Consider the following 20,525-nt stretch of genomic DNA (forward strand, 5'->3'; position numbering starts at 1 on the left):
GATTACTCCCGCAAGGTTTCCCACTTAGCTTTTTGAAAAATGCCTTTTTTCGGTGTTTTCATTGAAAAATGGCTTTTTTTGGTAATTCAATGATAAAAAACAACAAAACTGCCCGCTAGATTTTTGTATACCAAGTTTGGTATACAAACTACGGTGACCAAATTCGTATACAAACGGTGCTAACAGTAGATATTTAAATTCTATGGTTGATGTTTATAGCCAAAATTTTATTGGTTCATACGGGGATGGATTTTTCCGTATCACTACGTCTTGGCGCAAACCCAGGTTGTTTGAGGGATCAACCAGACATGTTTCCGGAGAATTATATCACAGAGGAAGGCTGGGGAGAAGCTGATAGAAGGAAGGGCTGAATCAGGCCGGACATGATGCAACCCTATGCATGCACTGGAACTTTGATATCAAAATCTCTCGATTTCTAAGATTTCTCTCATAACGTGTATTATGTTCTTGACGTTTTGACACGTTTTGTCCTCTCCCCGAAAAGGCACGTACACAAAATTTTAGGGGAGGATGATAATAGCAAAAGAAAATACTTCGACGATTTGAATAGAAATTGCCAAACAATTTGGGAAAATTTAGCAATCCGGGGGGTTCTTCCTAAGTGCATTTCCCAAAGAATGCCCTCACCCCATTTGAAATAAGGTCTCGGAAACATCCCACAATCTATGACGATTCTTTTTTTTAGCTGCATCGTTTTACCATAGTTCGAAGTAATAATAATAGCTTTTTACCTGTAAGGGGAAATGTGTATAAAGTTTATTTTGTGACTCCTAGATTTTCTGGAATTATAATATTAATAAAAATAGAATAAATCAAACAGCATACCCAACAGAAATATACGCAAGAATAATTCAAAAAGTAAATTTTACACGACTTACGTTTTAATTGAGCAAGGACACACTGTGAAACCCTTTCATTTTTTTTTCTTAGACTCCTAGACAGGGAAAAGCATCAGATAAAAGTATCGGTTTTCAAAAATTTTCTTTTAGTCAGAGGGAAGAAAAATTGAAGTTAAAAAAAAAAAAAATCTGGGAAACTAATTAGACATGGGAAAGGGTATTTGACCATGAGATTAAGCTTTACAAACTAGGGCAGGGAATAGCAATTTTTGTCTGACGAGACGTTTTTGGGAATTACTGAGCCGAAGCCAAGGGCGGATCCAGGATTTTTTTTCGGGGGGGGGGGGAGGTTTACTAATTTTTGACTTTTTCGGGGGGGGGGTACTAATTTTTGACTTATTTTTCGACTAATTTTACTGATTTTTAGCTAGGTTTTACTAATTTTCGATTTATTTTCGACTCGGTCAAAAATTTCGGGGGGGGAGGGGCTCAAACCGGGTGACCCCCCCCCCTCCTGGATACGGCCGCGGCCGAAGCATGGATCGTTTTTAATATGGTGCTGCATGTATAATGACACCGTTAATAATAGTTTATTCGTATTAGTTCTCAAAAACCCCATCCTCGTCATGGGCGCCCATAAGCTGAATTCCAGGGGGGGGGGGCAAACTTCGTCTAATTGCTACTTTTAATGCTATATAATATAAATCTCAGAACAAAAATATAAAAATAAGGCAGCATCATTCAGCCAGGGGGGGGCAAGAGCCCCCCCCCTGCCCCCCAATATGGGCGCCCATGATCCTCGTTAATATATTACTTTGTCTCTCGATTTGGGGGGTCATCACCCACAAAGGGTCGCAATCACATGCCAACGGGTTGAAGGTCGTCGGAAATTGAAAATATATGTGCAACGGAACCTTTTATTATAGATTTCATTTGCAGATTGTATCAATTGGTAGATTTCAATTTAGTTGCGTAAAAATACTTACAGTTGTAATTCCAAAGGAAAAAGGGTTCTTGTGCACTTTATGGTAAATGCCGCTATATATTGTAAAAAGAACTGCTAATGGATACCCATCAAACGGTTGTTTGCAATAGAGAAATGGAATGCAAAGTGTGGTTTTCATTGCGTTTGCAATATTCAAACTGTTGTTTTTTGGGGTTTAGTGGGGGGGGAGAAAGGTAACTAGGGTAGGCTATGTTAGGTTACGTATTTAGTATATGCTATGCTTTACCCCACCCCCTCCTAATGTTGAAATATATAGCCCAAATTTGTTTCTAAAGTATTATATATTCATCCTATTTTATTATATTTTATTAGCATTAACCAAACCCGACTTTTGGTGTGTACCATAAAATGAACAAGTGCCGAAAAAAATTAAGTTTGAAAAATTAATTAACATGCATTGATTTTTAACTAATGATTTAATTAAATAGGTCAAGGCAGTCCCACGTCTTATTTTCTGAGAAAATTATTCTGTTGAAAAAACCGTTTTTTGGTTATTGACTGTGTAATTAACAGTGGCGGATCCAGGGGGGCACGGCCCCCCCTAGCGTAGTCCAAAGTGGTGTAATTTACTTAATTTACTCAAGTTTGTGTTAATTCAACTTGCTCCTAACGCAAGTTTATCAGATTAACCTATTTTGCCCCCCCCCCCTGAAATTTTTTTTCGGATCAACCTATTTCGCCCCCCCCCCTAAAAAAATCCTGGATCCGCTCCTGGTGATTAAACTATTTGAACTATTTTGTTTGGATTGGTTTATTTCATTTGGATAATTAGAAGGCGTTTATTAGAAAGTGGAGGGCACTTAAAAAGCCCACCTCGCGGGTAAGTCTTTGTTTGGCGACTTTACATTGAGATTTGATTACGCTTGGACCTACGATTGCTGAAAGCGAAAAATTTTTTTTAATCCGTTACAGAGTTGTGCTATGAGAGCACTTAAAGATGGAATAAAATTGGACTGTGTCGTACAAGCGTGTGTTGCCTTCTATACACCTGAAGATGTTATAAAGGCAAAGCGAATCCTTCATACTGAGTTGAATATTACGAATCATCTTCTGGCCTGCTCTAAAGATGAAGACAGTATCATCGAAATGTGCAAACTTCTTGTAGCAGCCGCGAAAAAGAATGTCAGCATGCCACAATTTGTCATCTTCAACCACTGCTCGGTTCCGCTCATTGGAGATTCGGTGAATGCAACAGTTACTGCCAAAGGAAATGAATTTTCTCGGAAGCTTGATAGTTTTTTAGCTACCCAGTCCGCTCCAGCCGTCACTATTTTCACAAGCAGTCGTAGTGCACCTGAAACGTCCAAGACCAAAGATCCTTCCTATTCTGTTGTCTTGAAAAATCCCCCCAAGGAACTCAATAGCCCGAATGACCGGAAAGCTTTCATAGACAGTTCCTGTGAAAATACAAATGACATTAGCGAACTTCGCAAATCTGCAAACGAATGGAAGGTTGTGGTCAGGTCGAAAGCTGCAGCAGCAAAAATCGTTGAGAAAGCGAAATCTTCCAAGCCCGATACCAAAATTGCTGTTCGAGAACCCCTGCACATAGCTGTGCTTCGAAATGTCCCTGAGGATATAAACTGCGAAGGACTAAAAAATCTAATCCCTAATAGCACGAAGATTGAACATTGCGGGAAATCCCGTTCTTTCAAAGTGTATTTTGACGCTATCAGTGAGCTCCAACAATTTCTGAGTGTTTCGGGGATTATCGGCTACGAGCGTCTACCTGCTGATCCGTTTAAGTTCTTGCCAAGACGATGCTATAACTGTCACATAATCGGTCACCTCGCTTCCCAGTGTGCGACTGAACCTTTATGCTCTAGATGTAGCTCAAATGAACATCGTTCTACGCGAGATGAACCATGTAGACAGCTACTTCTGTGTGGAATGCAAAATAGGCATTCACACGTGTTACAGTGTAAAATGTCCCTCAAACAGTAATCCACAAAAGAAATGACATCTGAAGCTTCTGCAGTTAAATGTTTATCGTGGAACATCAATGGCTCATTCACGAATAAAATTCCGATCTTAAATGTTTTATTTGAGCAAAACGAAATTGTCTGTTTACAAGAACATTTCGTCAGAAGCCGCAGTAAAAGTATTCTTAGTTTTAATAGTTCAGTATCGGTTTGTTCAGTTATGCGAAGTGGAAAAGGGCGACCCTCCGGTGCTATTGCCACTTTCGTTCGTTCGACTTTAAGATCCAGTGTATTTGAAATCAATGATAATTTTCTAGCGATTTGTGTCGAGGGCTGTGTTTTTATTAATGTATATTTGCCTACAAATTACCATGATGAGCGTTCGGAACGTGATTTTACTTTTCCTAGTGATAAACTCGGCCAGTGTATTAACCGTTAATGCATATTAGTTGGTGACTTCAATTGCGATTTGACTGAACCGCTCTTATCTAGGTCTTTACGTTCTACGCTATTGCTTATTATTTTTGGAGACCAGTTTGATCTCAAGTGCAAAGATTTAAATTTTACACACGTACACACCTCAATGTCTACTATAGATGTCAATCACGTCGTTGCGTCTGAAAATCTCAAGATCTCGCCTGTCAAGGTTATGCTTGATTTTCAGCTATTTGATCACTTACCAATACAGTTCTCAGCCGAGATTCCTTGCCACAGCTCAGATACACAAACGCAATCTCTCTCTAGATTGACTGCTCTTTCAAAGGGGGAAAACACAACTATCAGTCGATATATATTGCGCAGAAATTGACCTTGCCCTTCGCTGTGCTGAAAAAGCTGCCGTCCCTCTAAGTAGACCCCGTCATCCTACCCTTCCTGGCTGGTCTGAAAATCCAGAGCTAGTGGATACCCATTCTAAGTCTAAATTTTGGCTTGAACTTTGTATTTCTTGTGGACGACCCCGTTCGGGGGTAGTCAATTCAATCCGCCTGCTCACAAAAAGAAAATTCGCGAAGGAGCTAGAACCTCACAAAAAAAAGATGATTGATATTGAATCTACAAGGGCCAAAAAGTTTTTTGGCGTTTTCTGTCCTCTAAAAGAGATGAGTCTTTGTCCGCATCTGCTATCCCTGATTCTGAATGGTACGCGTACTATGGGTAAGAATTTTTGGCTTCTGACCCAGCCCTCAACGAAAGATACGAAGCTGAGTTGGACGACTTCTTAGATAGTTGTCCTCAGGGTGATTATGTTGTAACCGAGGGAGCTGTGTGCAAGGCCATCTCTCGCCTAAAACCTAAACAATCTTTCGGGGTTGATTAAATCAGCACACTCCATCTAAAAAGTGGTGGGCCCGCTCTCATTATTCACGTAGCTCTCCTGATGCAGATTATCCTCATTCAGGATATTGTCCCAACCACTTTCTCAATTGGAGATCTTACGCCAGTTCCTAAAAAAGGAAAAATTACCATGATATGCGCCTCTTTCCGTCCATTCATGATTACTACTTCTCTTTGCAAGCTATTTGAACTTTTATTCGTAGAAGAGTTTGAGAAACTGTGTTGCAGTCCACTAAGACAATTCGGTTTCCAACGCGGTATTGGTTGTGCTGAAAGTATCCATGCATGCGCGCTCATAATGCACCCCCCCCCCTGGCTGAATGATGCTGCCTTATTTTTATATTTTTGTTCAGAGATTTCTATTATGTATCATTAAAAGTGCCAATTAGACGAGGTTTGCCCCCCCTCCTGAATTCAGCTTATGCACGCCCATGTCTCCATGCTCCATGCACTATTAGATGCACACAAATCAGGAGAAAGCCTAGCGATCGGTGGCTTAGACCTGCAGTGATCATTTGATTCATTGATTCATGCGCTTGTGTTGCTAAACTCAGCTAAAAGAGTAGTGAACTCAAATATCATTCGGGCTTTCCGTGATCTTTACTCTCGCCTTCGCGTGCGACTCAAGCTCCCTCCCTATAAAGACCTTCCGCCAGGCCCACGGTCAGCTTTGATACCAGTCCGCAAAGATGCCAGTCAGGGAGCAGTTTTATCCCCCCATTTCTTCAACAACTACATTATTGAGCCTCAAAATAGCTGTCCTTCATCATGCATTCTCAGTTCCATTGACATCTCCCTAGTATGCTTTGCTGATGACACTCTGAATCTCAGGCGGACGCTTAACCGCCTTTCAGAAATATTCTCATGTCTGCAGTCCAATTACGAGAAAGTCGGTCTGAGATTTAACTCCCAAAAGTCGGAAGTCTTGCTTTACAATTGGAAAAATGACCCTCCTACTAATGTCACACTAGGTGATTGCTCAATAAAACCAGTTGATAAAATAGTACATCTGGGGCAAGCAATAGGTACCTTATTACAGCATACCCGCTCGCTCCTGATCTCAAATCTTGAACGACGAATTTCCAGCTCCTATGCTTTGATCGTTAAATCCAGAAGTTTTATTTTTTGTTGTTATTTTCTTAGTATGTTTTCTTTTTGTTTCCTCTTTTTGCACTATTTTGTATACTCTGTCATTGTACATTTACTGTATACAACGGGTTTTTAATATATTATTATTAATTAGTCTCTATTGATAAAAGAGACAATTAGGCTCAAATTATTATTGATTAGAAGGGGCTTTTTAGATGACCCGGCATTATTTTTACCTATTTTGAGGGGATTGTGACTATAAAAAGGCTGGTAAGTAAAGATATAATATTTTCAATTATAGGATTATCAGACACCCATTTCAGTTGTAAGCCGTAATCAGACATTCCTTGGAATGATAATATTATACACTGGAGAAAACCTTATCGATCTTGATAGTGGTAAATATCTAAGGATAAAATATTTTATAATTGCTTTCTACAGATGCTCATTGCCCCTATTCCAAAAATAACAAAAAAAAACTAATATCTACATTTACAATTGAAACGAATATATATATATATATATATATATATATATATATATATATATATATATATATATATATATATATATATATATAACTTAATCATACAAAAATGATAATTAGAAGTACAAATATTTTTGGCGTCGAATCTACAAGTCTTTATTAACGGGGAAGAAAAAAACGAAAACTAGATTAAACGAAACATGTGAAACATCGCAGCTCAGCCACAGCAACCTTATAAGAAAATCGAAATATATTTTCTTGTGAATATTATCTCTTCTAATCAGCAGTTGTACCAAACCAATTCTGCTCAAGTCATCCTCAGGGCTATACTGTGGCTTTTATCACCCCCATTGAATAGTGCAGACGGTTTGATATTATCTATTTTCCCTTCTTGTTTTCAGTTTTATTTTTGTGTTTTAAAGCTTTTTCGAATAGGCAATGATTAGAAGTTCTCCAAAAAAAAAGTCCCCCCAGATCCCAAATCAAATTCCAGTGCAAATGTCACAGTGAAAGATACCCATCTTGGCTGGTCAAGCACCCTATCTCAAAGTTCTAATGATAGCTCCAATTCGGAGAATAGGACAATGATAAGTGTAGGGGCTAATGTAACCATAAACGATGATAATGGGTTTCAAGAGGTCCTCTCTAGAAGTTCTAAAAAAATTATAAAAATCTCCCCAATTAAAAGCATTTCCCCTCTCCCTGCCCAAGATTCTCCCTCCAAAAACTTAGGATTTTACCTTAAAATTACTCCTACCTCCGGGCAAATAAAAATGATAACTGCAATAAGAGTTGCAATTTTTAAATTGCTAAAATCAATGTTCTCTCTTAACATTAACCGTGATGGATCTCTGCTAATAGCTGTAGAAGATCAGAAATCAGTAGATACAATAATTAACCTAAAATCCCTTCTGAATACCCCAATTATTGCATCTAATTGGAACCCAAAACAATCAACAACAAAAATAGTAGTTTATAATGTTCCCCCAGAGATATCTACTCAGGAGTTAAAAGAAGGGCTCTCAGATAGGGCTGGAAACATAATCCCAGTTGAGGATGTTACCCAACTTGGACAACCTAACTCTAATGGCCTAAAAACTAGTAGATCTTTCTTATTCACACTAAAAGATAAAATTGATATCCCAGAAAAATTATTCCTATTTTGGCAGATCAAACCACACAAGGAATACAAACCTAAGCCTATTCAGTGTCAGAAGTGTTTCAAACTGGGACACACGACAAACAAATGCAATGAAATTCTCGAAGAGTGTAGTAATTGTAAATCTTTCCATCCTAAAGAGCTAACAACTTGCAACAACACTCAGCCTACATGCATCAATTGCAAAGGACCACATTAATCTACAAATAAATCATTATGAACTGAATACAAGAAAAGAGCTCTAACACTCAAAATATCAACGGAGAAGGACATCCCATACACCTTTGCAGCAATGGAAGCAAATGCTGCCCAACAATACCAAATAAAGCCTGTAATGAAACCAACCAAAACCCCCAAGTCAAATGCCCCCAATGCATCAAGCACCCCATGTAAAACACCATCTTCTAAGCCCCCTAGCTCAAATCCCTATGAGAATGAATCACCAAGCCAACAAGCCCCCTTTTCCGGTGAGATGAGGCCAGCCTGGCCCTCCCTCCCAAAAAGAAACAAACGAGAAACACTACCAGGAATCTATTCCTTAACCAACAAACAGGATGCACTACCAAAACTGCAATCCCCAAATATATGCTTATTCATTCTAAACTGTAATACAGTTCAGGCCATGAACATACATAAACTACAGAAAACAAAAATTATTGCAGAATTGGCAAAAATCTACATCCCAGATGATATGCTCATTCAAGCAAAAAAAGATCTTGATTTAATTTTTACAAAGCTGAACATTGATACACAGTCATATGAAGAATAAATCAACAACACAACATTTATCAATACTCCAATGGAATGTAAGATCACTCACAGAAAAAAAGCTAAATGAACTAATATCATTTATGAATAATAATTCCATTAATATTGCTTGCCTCCAGGAAACTCATTTAACCCAAAATCAACAAATTAAGTCTCTGGGATATACTATCCTGAGAAAGGATAGATCTTCAGAGAGAAAAGGAGGTGGTGTAGCTTTATTAGTTAATAATAATATAAAATTTTGTGGCATCAATTTTGCAGATTTTGAAAATGATGTTGATGTAATTGGTATAAGTGTTTGGCTGAATAATTTAAAAACCTACATAATAAGCTTTTATAACCCTAATGGCCAAACTACAGATGCCAAGGATTTCTTTAATTATATAAATAATTCTAATATATTAAAAAATATCATTATTTGTGGTGAATTCAGTGCCCACAGTCTTTTGTGGGGGAATAAACCAGCAAATAAAGATGGTAAATCTATTGAGTATATGACTTCAAATAAAAATGAATTAGTTGTTGCTACCCCTCCATACCTGAATACATATTTCAACTCCAAAAGTGGCAAATTCTCCACAATTGACCTACAAATTGTGTCTTTAAATTTTTTGAACAAAATTTACATAAATAAAATTGATAGTCTATGTACAGACCACTTTGCTATAGTTTGCTCCCTAAATGAACCTGCTGAAACTTCATTTCATACCTCCAAATATATCAAACCTAAAGCAAATTGGTCTATTTTCCAAAATAAGCTAAATGATGAAATTACAAGTTTCACCCAAAGTTCATGCATTTCTAACACAACAGTTGACACACATGCTGAAGCGTTGACATCTTTACTAATAAATACAGCTAATCATGCTATCCCCAGGACAACACCTAAGAAAACATTCCCTAAACAAATTCCTAAAGCATGGTGGACAAATGAGTGCCTAAATAAATGGAGGATAAAAAAGGCAGCTAGGACAGAATTCATAAAAAAACCAACACCTACTACATATTTAAAAAACTTACAAGCAGAATCTAATCTAAAAAGGACTATAATAGATGCTAAATATAAATACTGGAATAATTTTGCAAATAATCTCTCCAGAGAAACGCATGAGCCAATTATACATAAAGTCATAAGCCACATATGTGGGAAAAAGACTTCCCCCAACCCACTCCTGTATGAGTTTATACATAATAATACCCATTATGACAATGATAATGAAAAGGCTAACCTATTTGCAACTCTTTTTGTTAATAAGCTAACATCAAATAATCAAAGCAAACTGTCCATAATTCCTATGAACCCTAGTTACCAACCACGCCCAGGATCCGAGTACATAACTAATCCATTTTCAATCCAGGAATTGAATAATGCAATACATCATATTAGGTCCAAAACTAGCAGCAGCTATGACAATATACACCCTACATGGATAAAGAATCTCACACCTTCATACAAACAAGAACTGCTAAATTGTTATATTCACGCTTGGGCATCTTCTAGGTTCCCCAATATATGGAAATGTTCGTCCCTCCTACCAATCCTAAAGAAAAATAATCCAAAAGATAACCCTGAGTCTTATAGGCCCATAATGATTACACCTGTGATGGGGAAAATAATGGAGAAAATGATTTATCACAGACTCCTCTGGTTTGTTGAGAAAAATAACATGATCCCACACACTCAAACTGGATTCAGGAAATACCACTCCTCAACAGATGCTTTCATTTTGCTAACAAATGCAATAAATGAATCTTTCTCAAAAAATAATATCCTAGTGGCAGCTTTCCTAGATTTTGAAGGAGCATATGACAATGTGAACCACCAAATCCTTTTAAATAAACTTGCAAACCTTGGAGTACCTCCTAAGCTAGTATCCTTTATTAAATCCTTCATAGAAGTGCGAAGTTTTATTGTTTGTGTTGGTTCAGCCTCTTCACCCCAAAAGACAATAACAAAAGGCCTACCTCAGGGAGCAGTCCTCAGTTGCCTCCTATTTGCCTTATATCTCTGGGACATGAACCTACCCCACACGAATCTACAATATGCTGATGATCTGGTGCTATGGTCATCTGGCAACACCTTTCAGATAGCACAGTCAAATTTGTAAAAGTCACTTTTCCAGTTTGAAAAATTCTCTCAACATTCAGATTTAGCCATTGCACCCACCAAGTCAAAAATAATCCAATTTCACCGGAAGCAAAACCATGTTAATGCAAAACTAACTCTAAATAAAACAACTATTCCAGAAGATAATAATATTAATTACCTAGGTCTCATGCTTGACCAAAAACTTAATTTCCACCTCCACATTTCAAACACAATACAATTTTTTTATAGAAAAGCAAATATACTAAAAAGACTTCTTTCCACACCCTGGGGTTGTAAGGAAAAAACCTTACTCCAGTTTTATAAATCACATATAAGACCCCATATTGACTATGGGCTCATTGTCTATGGTGCATGTGCAAAGACCCAGATGCAAAAAATTGAAACAACACAAAATGATATAATACGTCTCATAATTGGTCTTAGGAAACCCACAAGCACCAAATTTCTGTTTATGGAGAGTGGATTAACAACAATAAGGAAGAGACGTAGCTTCTCTTGATAAAACATCTTACAAAAATTGAATCAAATAGCTCACACACATTACATAATTGGTTAAGAAATCCAGCCATGTATAGAGGTATTGCAGATGAGTATGCCAATATTCAAAAGAAGTTCACTGTACCAGCAAAGTCTATTTCACCTACTTTCCCCCAATCCCCTCCATGGAATTTGTCATTTCACATAATAAATACTGAATTTTCAAAATGGAATAAAGATTTATCCCCAATTGCTTTTGTCCAGAAAAAATTTGCAGAAGTTAATACAATTACCTATAAAAATCACCTCCAAATATTTGTTGATGGGTCAAAAATGAATGAGAAAGTTGCAAGTGGTGTTTTCCTTCCTCACCTGAAAATTGCAATGGCCGAGAGATTGTTTAATAATTTATCTATAATGTCTGCTGAGTTAAATGCCATAATCATGGCATTAGAACACCTTCAGCAAACCAATCTTTGATTTAAAGTTCGAATAATATTATCATCTATTCCGACTCTTTATCAAGCCTTGAGTTGCTGGCCTCAGCTCCACAAAATAAGTTGGACATTGACACTTATCAATGTCACAGTGTTATTGATAATCTTGCTTCAAGTGGCATAAAAACTTACTTTCAGTATATTCCTAGACACTCTGGCATATGTGGTAATCATCAGGTTGATGAAATAGTAAAAAATGCTATAAATATGACCAGCCAAGTGGGAGACCAATCCTAATTAGAGACATTTACCGATGGAGGCTATCAGATAGTAATTTTAATAAGATTAATCCTATCCTTCCCCCCTTTCCCAATAAGTATCTTTCTAAAATTTATCATAGAATTCGTTCTGGAACAAATGGACTAAATTTCCTTGCATTCTCATATAAGATTTCTAATTCAAGTGGTTCAATTCCCCCCCCCTCTTTGCAGGCATTGTAATATGAATAATGAAACAATTGACCATTGCCTATTTGAATGTAATATGCTGACGTCTGCACAACATACCTTGCTTTGTAAACTGTTAAAATACTTTAAACACCACAAAATCCCACTATCAGCCAAGAGCCTAGTCAACTGTACATGCACATAGAGCATAGAAATCGACATCTATCATCTTATATTTGTACTCCTAGAGTCGAAAGATCTGCTGAATGATATCTGAATATATCTAATAAATATGAGGCAATCAAGCCAGTAGCTCTGTAGCCCATAGAGTGAAGCAAAAGGAAAAGGGCTAAATAGTTTTACTGAAATGCCCGCCTGCTGTTAAATAGAAGAAGAAGAATGTGAAAACAATTGAAACACACAAACGCTATTAAAAAAAAGAAGAAAAACGAAAGGAAACTCACATATAAACAAACCCAATGTGGTATTTCACGTAACAATGCACAAGGCAAGATGTTTGCTATACACTATTGTACGTATATGTCTGAATTATCTTCTGATTTGAGATTTTTGCAAAATGAACAGTCTTCCTATTTGAAATCGTAAATTATTTAAACTAAAATAAAACTATTGACGAAACTATTGTGTTTGGAAAACTGAATGAGTATCTTACATCGCTAATCTGTTACAAGCTCATTGACTTTTTTAAAGTTTATTTCATCTTGACCTTTATTTTTAAAGTTCAAACTTTTATGGGGTTCATTATGCAAAACTTTTTGATTTTCTTTGTTAATATAAATTCATAATTACATATGGTTTTTCTTTCTTTTTTGATTAAACTATTATAATTAGATCTAGTAGATATTCCCCTCCATCTCTATTTATACTAATATCCTTATATATATTTCTTTCAATTTCTATAATTTTTTTCAAACTTTATAATAGTCTAACACAACTATCGATTATTTTTGTTTGGTCAAACATTATATTGCGATTTGGAAGATAAAGTACATGTTCCATAACTGCTGAATGAGAAGTTTCTGGTTTTGTTTTATACTTTAAGGAAGGATCTATAGCTATTTTGTGTTGTGGAAGTTTATTTTCTAAATACTGATGGGTTCGCACGGCATAAAATTTTTCACAAGAACAATTTATTCTATATAAACCAATTAGTATTTTTTGGGTGAATTATATCTTTCCCTGTGTTCAATAAGGAACCAATAGCTATTTGAAATTTGAAAACATTTTTGTTTCATTTCTTTTGCTATTTTTTTGGCAAAATAGAAACAAAAGGTGAAGATAAATAATTAATTTTTTTTGTCAGTTTAATTTTCTTGTCTGGAATTTGGTTCACTTAATTTTTCTTTCTTTTTGTATTCTTTGAGATATCATTTTTGAGATATTCATTCCTAATTAAAATATCTTTAATGAAAACAAGTTCCTCATCTATATATTTTGGTGATGTTGGTTCTAATACCTTAGCTAATTTGTTCATCCCTTTTAACTTGAATAGGATCATTTAACTTAAAGAATAAATAACGGTTATTATTTGTTGGCTTACAATATATTGAACTAGCTTTTTCAACATATCGATTAAATTAAATTTACAGAAATTAAACAAAGAAATTAAAACCACATATACTTATAATACTAAAGAAGGTCAAGAACTTTCGCATAACCAGCCCCCAAAAAATTTGAATTTTCTGCGCCAAAGGGAAGTAAACTTTGCAAAATGTCAACGAGCTTATGTGAGATTAGCAATATAAAATCTTCATTTGATTTATAAAATATTATCTCCGATTATATTTAATCTCAATTAATTTAGCCCTAGGCACATGTAATATCATAGGCAGTGCAATAGCGCTGCCTAAGTAAAGCACGATGTGGGCACAATGTATTGTTTTTCTTTTTTCTTCTCCATACCCGGGCACTTCGTATCGAAAAAGTTGTACTAGAAACTTTGAAAAGGTCTCATTCGATTGGAAATCGGAGTGGCTAGTGCCCTTTTTAATAGTCGAAAGTGATTGGAGGGCAACTACCCCCCCCCCCACGTCCATCATTCCCCCAAACACATCCAATCTAAATTTTGAGATAGCCATTTCGTGCAGCGTAATTGATTTCCAGATAGAAAATATCTTTTTGAGGAGGACACTAGTAGAAGAAGGGAAACCAGCAGGATCAGTACAAGATCATTGACCTCGAAAGAGCTAGAATACTACCAGTACAAGATGACAGCCAATCAGAGAACTAGAATCTGTGTACAAATAAGACCACGTGCCTCTTTCTAGACCAATCACAGAGCTAGAAATACTAACGGGAGTAACGCAACGAATATAGGGAATATTTTCAGTATAGTTGATATTAATGTGAGAACAGAATTCAAGGAGTGGGAACAGTTTGACTATACTCCTTTATTTATTCATTGAGATATATTTGCAATAATGAGTGGAATGTCTACACTATTAGATGTTGATAGTGGAGTTGGTAGCAGCAGCAATGATACAAGAGCACCAAACATTGCGGTAGAAATCACGAGAGGATTACGACTTTGTCTTGAATGGGATGAAGTATATGCAAGATACGTGTTGTCTTTGAGCAAATTTAAATTGGAGGACCAATTATGCTTAGCTGCAAAAGTTGATATAGTACATGTGAATAGACTTCAAAGTGCTACATGTCCACTATGTATGTATACTCTTAGCAGTTGGTCATCATGTGAGAATTGTACAATTATTGATGAGTATAATGAAAAGTGCAAATTATACAATCCATGTAAATTACATAGAGGATACGCAGTACAAATTAAAGGCTGTAATTCATGTCTTAAAAAGATTTGTGACTCTCACCCTAGAGGGCAACTATATTCCAATTGTCATTATGACAAATGTGGTCAGTGGGAGAATACTTATCCTGGTATGATTAGAAAGAACCCTAAACGTGATTTTAGTTTATTTCTACGAGATTGGTATCTTCGGGGTTTTAAATTATTTTAAAAGGAAGAATCAGGTCTACGATTCAACTGTTGGGGCAACAAGACAATTTGGTTTCTACGTCATCGTTGTGACGACCCTGCCTATCATGACTATAAACCTAGTGATTTTTATTTGGCAGTTACCGAATGTGATTCACCACTTGAAAAGACTGTATGTGATATTGCTTCAAATAGACAGATTGAAACACGTGAATTTCACAATATGAATGCAAATAGTATCATTGACTAAACAAAGAGATACGATAAGAGTGAAGTTATATTTTACTGTAGAAAATGTGACCCTGACTTTGCAGCCAATCAAGACCAATATACAGTGAATTGAAATGATCCACCAGTAGTAGTGGTTCTCGACAGTTGCCTATACACCGAAGAAGAAGAAATCTAAAGTGTAGAATAAAGACATTGTTGTTGTGTAAATACATTTTTTTTTAATAATAAACAAATTCACATACATTTTTAAGCACTTTACTCGTAGGGCACTAAAGTCAATATTATACAAGTTTGAGAGTATATTTTCAACCATAAATTCGTTCAGACGTGTTTTGTCTACGTAAATGTTGAGAAACTGCTTGTAAGTATAGTCGTGACATCTCAAGATGAAATATAGTAGCGCATAGAAACCGCAACTTTTAGTCGTTAGATCCTGTACTCTCTTCCGATTTTGAATAATTGTTTCCCCACTGCTTCCAACATAGTTGTTGATGTGTGGAGTGTAGAATGAATAGGGTAGGCCGAGAGGTTCAAAAAATACAATCATCTTCATTGTTTCAAAGATGCACAACCATTGGCCAGTATTCACAGTCGACGGACTGTTATTAACAATGATTAGGGTATTGTTTGCACTTTGAATTTTTCCAAGGAAGTCCGAGGGTAGACAATAGTATCTGTGCTTGGTCATGTAGGGGTCCAGATTAAATACATTGATTATTTGACTGGTGTTCATGGTGCAAGGTCTAGTAGAACACTGCCTTCGGGAGTGATTTCCCAATAGTGCCCATTTTAATAGTCGAAAGTGATTTGAGGGTAACTATCCCCCCTCTCTCGCCCACCTTTTCCCCAAACACATCCGATCAAAATTTTTAGATAGCCATTTTGTTGAGTGTTGTGGATTTCCAGATAGAAATTATTTTTTTGAGGAGGACACTCCTCCACAGCCCTCAGGGCAAGGGTTGTCGGTTTTGCCTTGGGGTCATATAAGGTTTTTATAGAACACGTCGTCGTAGAAATTTCAAAAAGGGCTCATTCGATTGGGGATTGAAATGGCTAGTGCCCTTTTTAATAGTCGAAAGTGATTGGAAGGCAACTAAAACCCCTTCCACGCCCACCATTTCCCCAAACATATTCAATAAAAATTTTGAGATAACTATTTTGTTCCACGCAGATTAAAGTTCATGAAATTATATCTTTGAGCCGGACACTCCCCCCACAGTCTTCAGGGCAAGGGTTATAAGTTATGCCCTGAGAGCATATAAGTTTTTATTGAAATCTTATAAAATAGACTATTTAAAAGAATAGTCTTCGTTCTTTGGGCTGTCTAAACGAATCTCGAGAAGAACCCTTGAAGAATACAAGATGCAAAACCCTGCCGAAAATTCAGTCAGAAAGGAGGTATTTCTGAAGCTATTGAAGCTCCTCTGGGATGAGCTGGCAAAGGATGACAATGTCAACCTTCAAAATTGGTTCACAGCATGCTTTGACAGAAAGCGTTGCATCGAAAAGATTCCCGATAGGCGATCAAATGACGAAATCTGTGAGGCAGTTGGTGATTCTGTCATAACATACTTTGAAAAAAGGCGGTTTATCACTGTGGGTACTGTGTCGCGTAAGCGAACAAAGCTTAACAAGGCTCCCGGAAAATCACTAGCTGAATCGAGCGATAGAGAAGATGAAGATCTTGCGACTTCAAGGACGAGTGAAGTGGAATCTTGGAAAGCTAAAATGAATCCGAATAAAGGAAAGGGAGCTGAAAAAAAGTTAAGTTACGTCCTGAATCTAAACGGCTTATCTGGCAACGCATGAAACAACTTGCCTACACAATTGTACAACGATTCCAGTGAACTTAGTTGGGATGAAGGCCAGAACAGTGAGCATGAAGTTGGTGACAATTCTACTTGTAAGAAGGACTCAGGTCTCCCAATTGAACTGTCTGACTTTTATGCTGTGTTCTATGAGAAAGATTTCTACATTGGCCGAAGAGAAGACTTTCCAGATGAGGGGATGGTGAAGTTCAAATTTATGGAGCGTGTGAGCAATGCTGACTTTAGTTACAACTGCCCTAAGAAAGGTGATGTAAGTGTTGTTGAAGAAAGATATGTCTTCGCTGGACCACTCGTTCTAAAAGGACATGGCCCCTTCCGAATTGCAGGGCACCGTAAAGCTACAAAGTCATACTAAAAACTTTGCAAAGAACACAAATTCTAGCCTCCGGTTTTCTGAGATTTTCTGCAAGTTCTGTTTTTTGACATGATCTTAGTCTAATTTTCTGTATTTTTCTTAATTTTGTTCAATATAAGTGACCTTTTTTACATTGAATCTTAGAGGAAAAAGTCTGTAAATAAGAGGTTGTTCTAACTTACCAAAAGCATGGCCAACTTTGAACAAATTAGGAAACTACATGAACAGTACATAAAATAAAATAAAGTCGTTCAAGGGTAACTTTGAAAACCATTTTCAAAAAAAAAAAAAAATATGGCCATGTGGGAAGGGATAGAAAAAATTCGCAACGTCCACCCTCTTCAGCGGTCAGAAATACATATGGAAATGTGTTTCTAGGTTGTTATTTTACCATTGACAAAGTTTATTGCGAAATAAAGAAGAAAAAAATGTACTTTTAGTTCAAAGTAACACCGTTTAATGCCCTTTTTGATGGTCGAAAGTGATTGGAGGGCAACTAGTCCCCGTCCCACCCCCACCCTCCGATTTGCCCAATATGTTTAAAAACTAAATTTTGCCTTAATATTAAATCAAAATGCACTGTGTTAATGTTAATTCCAAATAAGGCATCTCAGCCATCCCAAGAACGACTGAGGGTATTATGTTTAAACTTTCGGGGCTACTTCTGCTCTTAAAATTTTGCAATTCAAAATAGCGTAAGTGTATCCAAGCTATCAAATAAAGTAAACAGATTTTTTTGCGAATGGTATCAAGTTTTCTATTTCTTGTCAACTAAAGGAGGTATGAAACTAAATTAAACACTAGTATTTGTGTCTAGATTAGTAAAAGGCTGTAGATTGTTAAGAATTACTGGAAAATTTTCTCCAGCACACAAATAACAGGTCAAACTATAAAGTCTTTAAAATACGAAAAGAAATAAAGGATTATTTTCTTTTTCCCTGAAAAGACTATGTCAATATAAAACGAACAGAAATTAATTAAAAAAAACTTTTTCCATAAAATAAGATTTTCAAAAAAAAGTAAAGAACTCCATTAAACCAAAAATGAGCCAAAATAAAATCAAATAATCTACCAAGCGTGAAACTGCCGCAAATCAGCATTGATACGTAAATGAAACCCATAACGATCAGAAATTACAATAAATAACCGAGTCAAATTCAAAACGAGCAGAAATTAACTTGATTAGAGCTTAAAATCCCTATGCCTTCCCAAGGCCCGAAAATAATTTGCACTCTACTGAAAAAATATATATGTTTTACCTTCATAACTTTAATAAATCAAATAATAATAACATTTTGATTGCTAGATATCAGTATATAAATATTAAACTGACAATTCACATTCATTTGTATTTTTTTTGAAAAAATATAAAGGTTTTTACTTTCATAACTTTAATAAATCAAATAATATTAACATTTTGATTACTAAATATCAGTATATAAATATTAAACTGACAATTCGCATTCATTTGTATTTTTTTGAAAAAATATAAATGTTTTTACTTTCATAACTTTAATAAATCAAATAATATTGACATTTTGATTACTAAATATCAGTATATAAATATTAAACTGACAACTCACATTCATTTGTTCTTTACTTTTCTTTGAAAAACTTATTTTGTGGAAATGTTTATTTTTAATTAATTTTAAAATAAAAAGACTGTTTCATAATGCTAGGATCCCATATCAGATGACAATTCAAACATGTACGTACAATAATGCATAGAAGATACCCTGCCTTGTGCCTTGTGTACTATTACGTGGAATACTTTTGTTTAAATGTTAGTTTTCCTTTCATTTTTCTTTTTCCGTTTGTATAGCGTTTGTTTGTTTTCTTTGTTTTTCCTTATGTTTTATTTTATCTAGTTTTTCCCCGTTTATGATGGCTTCTGGATGTGAAGCCGAATTATTTGTACTTTTATTATTATTTTTTTTTATATAAAAATAGGATTTCATTTGTTTATTCTCACTATCTTATAAAATAAACGTTACCTGTTTTTATATTTTTTTTTTGTTTCAATTGTAAAAAGAAAGGAAGTGTCATCTAAGAGATTATTTAATATCTACACTACCATAGTCACATCTTAATTAAACTTACCAGGGCTCTGTAGGACCTCCCCATCCATCGCCACCGATCATAGAAGGAGCTTTTTTAATGGTCATACCAGGCAAAGGTATAGGAGGCATGTCCAGTGTCATATCTTCCTTCTTCTTTTTGGCTTTTTTGTTTTTCTTTTCGCCTTTCTCTTTGTCAAGTTTTCCAGGTGACTCTCCACTCGGACCTGGACCCAACGAACCGGGAAGTTGACCATCAAGGCTGTCTCGTTCTGGAGCTTCTCCATGCCCTGAAAGAAAGGAATTATTTTACGCTGTTACATACAATCCATCCTTTTATTATTTTAAAGACCAATACGGGGGGGGGGTACAGCCCTAATTTACTGCAGAAGAGGATGGAGCCCACACTGCGGCTAACCCAGGGCGGGAGAATGTTTCATTATGTATTTTTTTTGTCTGTATACAGCAACCAAAGCAAATATAATTTTATTCTTATGCACACAATTGGTGTTTGCATTTACAAGCTTTCAGTTGTACTTCAGGACTTCGACTAGATATTCACAGGACCTGGACCCTAGAGGCCACTCTCTGAAATCTTGGAGTCCAAACCTGGTGATACCTCGAACATACATATTAAGAATCAGAAACTGAAAAGTTAAAGCCCTTCTCTTCAGAGAATATAATACGGCGTAATAGTGATTAGCAGAAGAGACAATGCTACATTTTATAATCCTAAAAACCCTTCTTAAGACTGTAGCCCCAGAGCTTGCCATATTTTCAAATGAAGGACATTTAGCAAACTAATTTGTTCTAGCTAACTAATACTTGTCAAATAGAAAAAGTAGCAAATTATCTTGAGCTATTCATTTTGAGATGTTGCCAAAAATTACAGTTGAAAATGGAGCAAAAGTGAAAGTAAAAATTAAGAGTTCAAAATTTAACGTTACCTTTTTAGGAAATATGGTGCTTCATTAGACTAATCCGAA

The 20,525-nt window shown here is 36.0% G+C and overlaps 1 protein-coding gene across 1 annotated transcript in view; it reads right to left on the reverse strand.

Moving 5' to 3' along the window:
• The window catches only part of LOC148955555 (proton channel OtopLc-like), a 64,555-nt gene that overhangs the window by 30,288 nt on the left and 13,742 nt on the right, over positions 1-20,525 (reverse strand). Inside the window, 1 exon segment of the mRNA XM_089102774.1 lies at positions 19,583-19,829. Within this exon segment, the coding sequence (XP_088958900.1) occupies positions 19,583-19,829 (247 nt within the window).

Source organism: Artemia sp. Qi Xiang Cuo, chromosome 2 (genome assembly GCF_049724085.1).
Source record: "Artemia sp. Qi Xiang Cuo chromosome 2, ASM4972408v1, whole genome shotgun sequence".
Classification (NCBI taxonomy): domain Eukaryota; kingdom Metazoa; phylum Arthropoda; class Branchiopoda; order Anostraca; family Artemiidae; genus Artemia; species Artemia sp. Qi Xiang Cuo.